At 36.6% G+C, this 12,258-nt stretch overlaps 2 protein-coding genes across 3 annotated transcripts in view; both read right to left on the bottom strand.

The window, feature by feature from the left end:
- LOC111050643 (laminin subunit beta-1) overlaps nucleotides 1–12,258 on the bottom strand; it is a 263,300-nt gene that overhangs the window by 185,655 nt on the left and 65,387 nt on the right. The window lies entirely within an intron of this gene.
- On the bottom strand, nucleotides 5,894–10,208 carry LOC120355067. The gene is made up of 2 exons (XM_039443367.1): nucleotides 7,336–10,208; nucleotides 5,894–6,355 (listed from the first exon to the last, which is right to left on the bottom strand). The coding sequence occupies exons 1-2, from the start codon at nucleotides 7,678–7,680 to the stop codon at nucleotides 6,350–6,352; spliced, it is 351 nt and encodes a 116-aa protein (XP_039299301.1). The 5' UTR covers nucleotides 7,681–10,208; the 3' UTR covers nucleotides 5,894–6,349.

Below are 12,258 nucleotides of genomic sequence, written 5' to 3' on the forward strand. Positions count from 1 at the left end.
ATTAAAAACTGTTTATTTTTCTTTAGTGCAATCAAGTAGATATAAACTGATACTTTTGACTGACTTTTTTGCTCCAAAACCCCCTCCCCCCTCTCGCCCCTCGACAATCCCGCCGCCCCTTCCCCCCGCCTGGAGGGTGGGGGGTGTTCTAAAAAGAGATTTCCCCCTCCCCCTGCACAGTGGAGGTGAGGGGGTTGAAAAGAGAGAGATATATCTCTCTCTCTCCCCTTCCCCCTCCCCAGGTGAGGGAAAAAAAATTCCCTTTGAGGGGGAAAAATTCCCTCTCTATATCTATACTGACAAATTAAAGTGAATCCCTTTCTCTAATGCTATACCAGTGAATCCAGAGTGAGGTCAATGACTCTCTCTACATCTATACTATACTAGTGAATTGAGAAATTCTCTCTCTCTCTCTCTCTCACATCTAATGCTATACTAGTGAATCTCTACAATGATCCAAGTTCTTTTACATTTTTTATCTGCAATATCGTACAAGCATTTCCAAAGTTCATCGGAATTTTTAACAACAGATAATGCTGAATCATTTGTACAATCATAATGTAGATGACCGCTGTCTAGAATATCGAGCAATTCGAAAATCTCAGATAAAATCGAAAAGTGTACATTTTCTGTTTTTGTTAACGGTAAATCAACATCTTGACATCCTGTTGAAAATTTAATATTCTTCGCAATTGAATCAAATTCATTAAATGAAATTGACATCAAGAGACTAGTTAATTTTTTGAATTTTGAAAAACCATAACACTGCATGTTAATGGCTTCCCAGATGTTTGACATGTGACTCTCACTATAGATGAGGGGGTGAAAAGAGAGAAAGATATATCTCTCTTTCTAAATTGATGAGATGCACGTGTTATAGGGGCTCGTGTCTCGTCTGTATAAAAAAGATCACACCACACGTGTTGTCAGGTCTAGCTCTAAGCAGATACTAAACTAAAAATCGTGAATGGGATATTGGAATGAAAAATCATTTGAAGGCAGAAAACGTTTATTTACACATTTCAGCAGCACAACTATTCATAATTTCATCTTCAATTTTTTTTAACTTATCTATACACAAATTATGAGGACGATAATAACATAGATAGTCTCTTATTTCATTTAAATTAACCATGCTTGGAAAAATGTCTTTCAATTGTTTCGCCAAACTATAATTTTCACGAGTTGATTTCCTAATTGCACTTTCACACTCATCGTACCAATCAATACAGTTTTTTAACCTCACTTCCAATTCGTTGTCGGCAGCCAACCACTTTCTCGGATCCATGTTGTTGAGCGAATGAACAAAACTAAGTGTAGGCAGGAACTATTATAGAGTAATTAAGTGGTCTTTCTTCATTAATTGTCGACAGACAACATGTATGCGCTTTATGCAGTCTCAATGCATGCATGCAATAAACACACTGTAAATCCTTTCCGTTGTAGAAGAATCCATAATGAGCAAAGTTTCTTTTCTGTGAATTTGTGTACATTGGCGCCATTTTCATACTTTGCATTCGATTGTTTTCGCACAAGAAATTATTTGTTTGATACATATTTTTAAACAACAAAGAATTATAATGTTGCGCAGAGAATAAAGCACAGCGAGAATGTGGTCTATTTTTATGAACGTTACACATTGAACATTGCTATGCAATCTTCTTAAAAACTTTGCTTTCTCAGTTCCTTTTGTGAAAATTTTCTCATAACCTGCAAGGTAATCACGTATTAATGAGTCACTGTATTCTAAATCTCCATCTTCCCATTTCATTTTATGATAGTGATGTTCTAACCATGTTACATCGTTATACAATTTTGCACTCAATTCTGTCTTTGCAAATGGTGATTTGAAATGGAACACAATATAATTATTAAACTGATCAATTATGGCAAGTTCTTTCACAATAATTTGATTACAATCTTGTTTAAACCAGTGAAGATCAACCGTAGCAATTTTCGTACTCGCTTGCTTGTCCACTTCTTTCTCTTTGGCGGGCTCGTTGAATCCTTCGTCTTTCTCCCTCCCCTCCTCCTCCTCTTCTCGTTTCTCCTCCTCCACCTGCAGCGGCTTCGGTGTACTTGCTTCATAATAGAAACTATCAAGATTGCACTGAATACCAATAGAGCGAGTTTGTGGCTTGTCCAAAATATCAGAACACAAAGAATAGGACATGTTGTCTGTTCAAAGGTGAAACTGATAATGAACTAAATTGAGCAGAATGCACACCTTATATAGGCGGTGCGCAAATTACTGAACTTCTTTCACCATGCTCGTCAGAGGTGTGTACTGCATCACACGATCGCTAATTAAAATGCAATACACGGAAGTATTTGCAGGTACTGCACTATTAAATTCCATTTCAATACGAACATCTGTCGATGATTTCAAATGACTTGGTTGGTGTGAACAATCTACAACAATCAGCGGTGTTGATTCACAAAACGTTTTAAAGTCAATTTCTGTTCCGAGTTCGCTATTGATTGAATGATTATAATAAGAGGGTGCGAAATCCAGGAACATGCGGTATAATACCTCCTTCTTACCTAGCAGATTTTCATATGGATAATACTCGCTGTTCAAATATACTTTAACATTGTAAATACCACAGCTATTGAAATTAGATATTGATTTTTTAATTTTATTCTTACGATCAGTTTGAAATGCAATTATAACGTATTTTGGACTATCAAAACTCGATGTGGTACGAACTGCCCAAGAATGGTTAAGTGAATTTTGCAAATTTGGTAATTCACAAATTTCCCAATGCCGGAAACCTAATTTCAGTGGAGTGTCAGCATCGAGCAGTCTCAAAAATTTCAGTTTTACATGATCTTCTAAAGTTATGTAGGGCATTCTCCATTGCAGTTTTGTAATTTTCACACTAACGCTTGTTCCACTTGTAGACTCAACACAATTTAGGTCTGTCAGTGACCTCAATAAGACGAGTTCCTGTTTCAAATTTAAAATTATTCTTTGAAAATCTTCAAAAAACGGGAGGATTAATTTCAGTGGTACACAGAAAGTGAATTTATTATCCGATAGCTCATATCCTGCTCTGTCAAAACCAGCCAAGTGATATGTGTTTTTATTGAGAGTATTCTTCACTAAAATAGCTTTAATTGTGGATGTTAATCCAATCAATCTTGATTTAGAAATTTGCTGACCTGCTAATTCATATCGTATTTCATCAAAAAGGTTGCCGATTACGTTACTGCTTAATTTATAGTCTGCTGCAACTGGTGCATCAGCTGGGTCTGTTCCCGGTTTTGTACAGTTAACTGTTCCATCAATCAATATGAATGATTTACAAGGTAAAGAATAGACATCTAAAGAATTTATGCCAATACGTGCCTTGTCAGAGTTTTTTATTTCCTGTCCCAAATAAACTGTATGAGTGTGAAATTGGAATTTAGTAATATCATTATAAAACTGAAGGTCTGTCTCCACATCCAGAATTTCACTAATTGCAGCTCCTCCTGACATTTCGCCAATCAACTATAAAACCCAACTTTTCTAATATTCTCGCGCTTTTAGCTGACAAAGCACGTTTGTTTTTGGGTGTTGATGCTATCGCGTTCCTTTCTCTAATGACTTGATTGTGCATGCACATATTATTACTTGTGCACAGGTTGAAAATAAGATAACCCATTACTTTTCACGTATGTGCAACCTAATTGTAATTGTATCTCCACGGAAATCAATAAACGATCCGTTCTGGTCCGTTACCTTTACATTAATAGTTTGAATTCGATGCGTATTCAAAGGTACATAAATAATCGGTGATGGTACTTCGTTTATTAAATAGCCGCTAGGAACCTTTGGTAAAAATTCGTAGATTATATGTTTTTGTTTTCCGTCAGAGTAACTGCCACATGCTAAATTACACTCAACTACAATACTGTCAACGCTTGTTATGTTAACCAAATGTTTGGAATAATGCCATTTATTTGGCTGCAAAACAACATTATCAAAACCAAGTATCTTAGCAATTGAATCAGAACGTGTTAAATCAATGGGTTTATCAGAATGAATTTCAATCTTCATAGTATTTGCGTTTGCACGTATAATAAGTTTATTCTTCTTCCCATCAATATTCAATTTATTCTTTGAAGATTTTATAATATCCTCAACTTCATATGCACCGGTATCCAACTCGATTAATCTATCACCATATTTGAAGCTGGAATTTGTTCCTTTGTTAATGTTTGCAATACTATTGTAACTAGAAAAATTAATCAATCCAATTTCCCATTCACGATTTTTATCCAATTCTATAATTTCTTGTAAATGTTCATAGAGGTTACTCGTGTTAGATCGTAATGTAATAACAACCATCTTGTGTGTGTGTGTGTGTGTGTGTGTGTGCGTTCAGCACAAACACTTAATTACAACTGATTTGCAAGAAACAATAATGTAAGATGCCCACAAAAATCGCTATTTAATGGTTGCATATGCTCTACATTATAAAATATATTTACTCCATTTTCTTTTTTCCAATATTTGTCCAATTCGTATGGCGGTTGTAAATTTCCAATTGGATCAAAATACCAAACATTAGAGCCAACTTTCTTATATGCTACCCAATGTGTGCCATCCTCGCTTTCCCTTGCTAAATTCACAATGGCATTCTCGTTTTTTAGAATTTTTTTAGGTAATGCATCTAGCATATATATGCCTCTTAGCTGAATCTGTAATAATTTCGACCAATCAATCAAATCATAATTACTCAATTCTCCTTCAATATTCATGCCTTCTTCTTTGTCTTCTTCCTACTCTTCTTTGTTGGTCTACGTTTCTTAACTTGTTTTTGAGGGAATAAACTCACTCCATATGATGATGGGGGTAGGGGTGGAATTAAAACTCTCCCCCCACTAGTTATTTGAGGAAAAGGCTTCAAAAATACCCTTTTCCTGCAATATGCTTTTTCAACTGAGCTATAGCTTTGCGTCTAATATCATTACTATAACTTCTCCTCTCATTCTTCTTCTTCTTCTTTCTCAAAGACCCACCAAACGCCGCTTTAGCTTTCATGACGTTTGTAACAAGATAGCTAAGTGCTTTCTCGGCAAGGGGTGTTTGAGGATTTTTGAAAATGCCCCATGCAGCGTTTGCTAGAGCTCTGTCAGCTACCGCTCGAGTTTTATTATCACTATTTTGCGTATACACTATATCATGTACCTTACAGGCTCTATCTAATGAATTTATACCTTGATCACCTCTCTTTAACCTTTCATTAACCTTTGTGCCCGGGCCACACCACTTGTAGCCCCCCGGGAGGTGAATTTCCTCTTGCAGGTTATCAATTACCTTATTTAGAATAGTTGATGTCACATTACCTGCCAAACCTGACAAACCTTTAAAAACTCTTGCCACTGGACTCAAGATTCCTTTACCTCATTTCCTCGAACTCTGCTTTCTCCTACATACCATTTTTCATTACCTTTCAACTCAATGGTTGAACATTAACTGAGGTTAATTAATCAATACACCAACTTAATCAAAAGAAAATTGAATTGGTTTAATTTTCAATTGAGTTGGAAATGAATTCACACACACTATGATACATTGCTTGAATGATAAGAATATTATTTCAAATCTGAAAAGGTGAAGTCAATTTGAAAAGGGGGAGGTGCGCCCACCCACATCTGCAGGAACACGTGCCAAAACAGATGTGAGAGGGTGCGAGCAAGAAGCCAGCGCCGCTTGGGTGTACGGCTGTGTAGCGGTAAAGACTACTGAGCATGCTCGCAACAAACTATAAAAGGTGCGCTCACCTTATTTAAATATCATTCACAACAGAGCAGCTGAACCAGCATTTCTTCTTCTGTGTGTTTCTACTATTCATTGTGAACAGGTAAGAATTGAAAACAATTTTTTATCAAATATGTACACAATTTATTCGCTACTAATACTACTTTCACACATACATCTATACAATTCGTAACACATAGGTCGACGAATTGTATACAGATATAAAAATTGTTAAGCAATAACAATTTTTATATCCGACCAATTTGCCGACTTATGTGTTACTAGCAACATATAATTTTTACAGTTGATGTTAAAATGTTCTATTTTTTCTCTGGTAATGCAGGAAGCAAATCTTTGAGGTAGATACACCTCACATTTGCTTCCTGCATTCCTTATTTTTAAAATTACATGCCGACCGTGCTGGTTTGTGTCCTCTCGAGCTCCGATGATGGGGTAGGGAGTGTGCTCCTTCAACTCCCTCAGCGGGATCCATGATTTTGGCTGTGATTTGTTGATTAGTTGCACAAAGTCCAACTCTCCCATGCCCTCCACCTCCTTCATTAGCGGGGCAAGTGAGGAGTCGTGCTCCATTCCAGCTCATTTCTGTTGAAAAATATTTGATTAGTTTCTTATTTGTTTCAGATTATACTAGAGATCGATAGATTATTGATCGATTACCATTGAATTGTCATCATCGAATTGACATTCTCTGCATAAAGTGAGTAATATCAGTTATTGAAATAATATTGTTACATGATCGAATACTTTAAACAATAATTTCTAATCACTTCAAATAATATTTCCTTTGCATTCTAATCACTTCAAGGAAATATTACTAACATTGTTGCATGATCGAATACTTCAAATAATATTTCCTTTGCATTCTAATCAGTTCAAATAATATTGGTAACATTGTTGCATGAACGTTCTAATCACTTCAAATAGTATTGTATCAAATAATTTATGCATGATCGAGTACTTTAAACAATAATTCCATTTCTAATCAGTTCAAATAATATTTCCTTAGAATTCTAATCACTTCAAGGAAATATTGGTAACATTGTTGGATGATCGGTTACTTTAAACAATAATTCAATTTCTAATCACTTCAAATAATATTGTATCAAATAATTTATGCATGATCGGTTACTTTAAACAATAATTCCATTTCTAATCAGTTCAAATGATATTTCCTTAGCATTCTAATCACTTCAAGAAAATATTGCTAACATTGTTGGATGATCAAATACTTTAAACAATAATTCAATTTCTAATCACTTCAAATAATATTGTATCAAATAATTTATGCATGATCGAGTACTTTAAACAATAATTCCATTTCTAAGCAGTTCAAATAATATTTCCTTTGCATTCTAATCACTTCAAGGAAATATTGGTAACATTTATGCATGATTGAGTACTTTAAACAATAATATCTCATAATTCAAATTCCTTGCATTCTAATCATTTCAAATAATATTTGTATCAAATAATCAAAGACTTGTGTATGCACAGATTTTTTAACAATCAATCACGGAAAAAATCTGTGCATACACAAGTTAATAATATTTGTTGAAACTAACCTTTGTTTGTGAGTAGATTGACTCCTCCTCCTCATCACCGCTAACCTCAGGCTCGTCCTCAAACACCAACTTCCGCTTGGCCTGCTTCTGCTTGATGTTGTTTGAGAGGGTAGCTAGCACCGCACGCCACGGTGCCCAGGTAGGTGCTGGAGCCAAGCGCTGAATAGGGCTGTCCCCGACGATGATCTCCCCACCTGGTGATGCTGGATCCAGTAGAGCAGGTGCAGCAGCAGCAGCAGCAGCAGCAGCAGGAGAAGCAGCACACGACTCAGCAGCTTTGCGCTGCCAATAGTTGAGCACATGCTGCGGCGGGCTATCCGACAGGATGTATGATGGAGAACTCATCGTGAAGAGGGCTCAGATGTAAATGATAATCTTCCTCTCATCACTTCTGTTTATATAGCATACGTTTCTCTCTCTGTTCCAGGCTCGTGTGAGCGAGAGCGAAGCGTGCTACAAGGCGAAAAAAATTCAAATTTCTCCCCTACAACACGTGCTCCCACATCGTTATCGGTTTGTAAGTATTCTCTCTCCTATTACAAAAACTGACACTCGATCATTTTTTCAAATAGCATCCTTGCACATGTGTGTTAGAAGACGGAAAAAAAAATCTCATCTAGAACTCAGCATGAGAGGGTGAAAACACCTGCTAGAAGCTGAAAAAAAATCTCCTCCATGTCAACTCACTTAAACATTTTTTGAATAGCATTCTCGAATGATTTCTAATATTATTAAATATTTCACAACATTTCAAGATAGAGGCTCACTCAATCATTTTTTGAATAGCATTCTCGAATGATTTCTAATATTATTAAATATTTCACAGCATTTCAACATAGAGCCTCACTCAAGCATTCTTGATTGATTTCAGTTCAGTTATTAAATATTTCATTCTTTTCACAGCATTTTCTCACCTCTCAACTTGAGTTCCGAACCTCATAACCAGTTGAGCTCTCGTCGAGACAACACAGCTGAGAGGAGTCAATCTGAAAGGAGTCAAAGGCGGTATCTACACCTGAGAGGAATCAATCTGAAAGGAGCCATAGCCCGCTATCTACACCTGTACCATAGCCCACTATCTACACCTGTACACTCGAGGAGATTCACGCAGCATCAAGCAGTATATGTAAGTACATTTTTACTTTAATTTTATCCTCTTAGGAGGAGAGGAAAATTGCTCTCGGAGGACAATTTTTGTCCTCGGAGGACAGTTTTTGTCCTTGGAGGACAGTTTTTGTCCTCGGAGCACAGTTTTTGTCCTCGGAGGATAAAAAACCTTCTACAATATACTGCATGCATACGATTTTACCTCATCTTTACGATATGCTATATCCGGAATATCCAAGCCCCGCTCTTCTTTCTCACACTCTTCATATAAACAAAAGGGTAAATGTATTACTTTTTCAAATGGATTTTCGATAATATATTTGCAATAGACACATTGCAGATAGAATGGATTTTTATGTAGGAAAAAACCATTTCTTGCAAAATACTCTGCTTTATTGCATAATGATTTACAAAAGTCACAATGTAGATGATGCTTTTCAAAATACTCTCCTTGAACGGATGAATCTTCTACACAATTAAAAGTTAAATATCTTTCTTCATATTCTCGTAGAATATTATTATCGAAATTCTCCTCTTCAATTGTTATATTATCTTTCCTTCTACAGTTCGGGCTGTACCTTGCATGTTCTATTGCTGGTATGTCACTTTCTTCCCATTTTCCCAAACAAATTGAACAAAATACACATCACACAATGTCTGGTGCAGATGAGAATATAAATCCCTCTTTTGCCATGTTTTCTGCGGACAAATGCGGAGAAGATTTCGACCATCTTTTATCAAAAGATAATAATCTTAATCTTTCATACAACATTATGTGATCTTGAGATATCATTTTCACACACACACCCTTCTTCTACCAATGTCAATTCACAACTAAACATGCTGTTGTACTCTATCTCATCCTGATCGTTATTCTTTTGTTTTTCAGAATCATGCCGTTTTTCACAATCAGGGAACGCAGACTACGTGGCGTGAATTCCGCAGCAGTCCGCCATCGCATCACCCTCGATGACGAACCTGAGGATATCGACATCACCAACGTGCTTGAGAGGTTGAAACGTCGAGTTTTCGACATAATTAGGGAACATGCAGCACGCCATGATGGGAATGTAAAGTGGTTTATAGTATTAAATGTTTTGCTGTATAAATTAGTGGTGATGGATGACAAGCAGGTTGGTGAGACTGTCTCATCTCTAATAAATCTACATAGTTACTCCAACATAGCACTAAACGTGCTTGATAACTATGAAGATTTTAATGTGCATTTTTTCTTGGCTGTGAAAAAAATCCTCTCATCTTTCGAAAATTTCGTAAGACATGGGAGTGGTTGGGTGCTAAAGAAAATTGAATCACTGGATGTGAACGTGATTAAATTTAATCCTATATACATATCCAGTTTCATTCAAACACCCCAGTTTTTGAAAAACAAAAATTGTATTATAAATGTCAAAAATCTGTCTGACGAAAAATGCTTTTTATGGTCAGTTTTCGCGTATTTCCATCAGAAGCCAAGGAACTCCAACTTGAGTGTAAAGTATTTGAGCAAGTTTGCTCACACACTTAATTCGCGAGGTGTAAATTTCCTGGTGACGACACACAATATTAAGAAATTTGAAATACTCAATCCGGATATTGCAATTCACGTCATCTCATATGACAACAAAAAGTTTTTCCCCTTCTGTACAAGCATTTTCCACACTTGTAAGCACCAAATTAATCTTTTAATGCTAAAAGGTGATGCAGGAAAAACTCATTTCTGTTTAGTAAATACTGCGAACAGGAAAAACGGGCTATCACATCTTCTGTCCCACCTTTCAAAACACAAGGGTCAAGTACACATTTGCAATTTTTGTTTCCATAGATTTACATTGACCAAATCTAAAAATTATGATGGCAAAGCAAATTTGTTGAAACATGTGGAACTTTGTTGCAAGTTTGAATCTCAGTGCGTTTCATATCCTAAACGCGGAGAGACAATTAAATTCAAGAAACTAGGCGCGACGTTGAAGAAAAAGTACACCATTTACGCGGATTTAGAAACTTATGTTGTTGATATCAGAGATGATGATGAATCCGATTCTGATGAAATTACTTGTAGTTACACAAAGAAAACGGTGCGTCATATTCCCTGCGGCTATTGTTTCGTTGTTATAGATGTTAACGGAGAAATCGCCTACGGACCTGTACTCCATAGATCGAGTAGTTTAGACGGAAAAATCATGGAGAAATTTCTTCAGGAAATTACAGATCTCGGCGACATTTTGTATGAGGATATGAAACGAGAAATTCCGATGCAAGCTTTATCCGAAAGTCAAGAGCGCGAATTTCAAAATTCGGTAAACTGCGGGCTTTGTGCTGAACCGTTTTTAGACAGTGATATTAAATGTCGTCACCACGCGCATGAAACCGGTAATTACTTGTGTGTGGCACATGTTTCTTGTAATTTAACAGCTCGTACTCCGGAGTACATTTCGTGTTATTTTCATGATTTCTCCGGTTTTGATTCGCATTTTATTCTGAAATCGCTCGGTAAATGTAAAAAAGAAATTTCCTGCATCGCAAATACGTCAGAGAGATTTTTGACACTTTCAGTAGGCAAAATTAAATTTTTAGATTCCTACAAGTTTATGTCTGAATCCTTGGAAGTATTGGTGCGTAATTTGGTAGAAAGTACAGACATGGAAAAGAAGTTCAAGCGATTATTTTTGGTGTTTCATGATCCACCTCGCCAACACAGGCAGCTCTTGTTGAAAAAAGGAGTATATCCTTACTCGTACATGAGCTGTCCCGAAAAATTCGCGGAAACATCGCTTCCTCCCATCGAATGTTTTCATAATGATTTAACTGATACACCTCTGTCTCACGAAGAATATGAGCATGCACAAAGAGTGTTCTCAACATTCAAGCTGAAAAATCTGGGTGAATATCACGATTTTTATTTATGTTTGGACGTAATGCTATTAGCGGTAGTTTTTGAATCCATGAGGTCTATGCTTTTTAGCTCATACGGCCTTGATGTGACCCATTTTCTTTCTCTCGCGCACTTCACCTGGAATTGCATGCTGAAACATACTAAAGTCGAACTAGAATTGATTACTCATCCTGACATGCATCTTATGTTTGAGGCAGGGATGAGGGGTGGGGTGTCATTCATCGGTAAACGTTATTGTGAAGCGAATAACAAACATCTACCCGAAACATACAATCCCTCAAAACCGAGTAATTATCTCCTTTATATCGATGCAAACAGTTTATACTCGGAAGCTATGAGCCGAAGCTTACCTGTTGGAAATTTCAAATTCCTCTCAGAGGAAGAAATTTCCAAGCTTGATTTCGCGAATTTGGACAGCAATTCAGAAACTGGATATATAATAGAATGTGATCTCAAGTACCCTCAAGAGTTACATGATAAGCACGCCAGCTTCCCACTCGCACCTCTCCACCAAACCCCGCCGCGCGAATTGCTGTCGAACTACCAAACAAATGAGAACGATCAAACTGGAACCAAAAAGCTCATGAACACACTTTTTGACCGTGAAAAGTACATTGTTCACTATGTCAATTTAAAGCTCTACCTTCAGCTCGGTTTGAAATTATTGAAAGTGCATCGCGTCATTAGCTTTTCCCAATCTCCCTGGCTGAAAAGCTACATCGACTTCAATATCTGGAATAGACACAACGCGAAAAATAAATTTGAAATATCCTTCTTTAAGGCCTGTTGCAATCTGATCTTTGGCAAGACAATTCAATCTAGTCGTAAGCAAATCAATGTTAAAATTATCACGGATGAAAAACGGTTAGATAAGTACATTTCAAATCCACTATGTAAACGCTGGCAAATAATTAGTCCGAACG

This window comes from Nilaparvata lugens, chromosome X, assembly GCF_014356525.2.
Source record: "Nilaparvata lugens isolate BPH chromosome X, ASM1435652v1, whole genome shotgun sequence".
Taxonomy (NCBI): domain Eukaryota; kingdom Metazoa; phylum Arthropoda; class Insecta; order Hemiptera; family Delphacidae; genus Nilaparvata; species Nilaparvata lugens.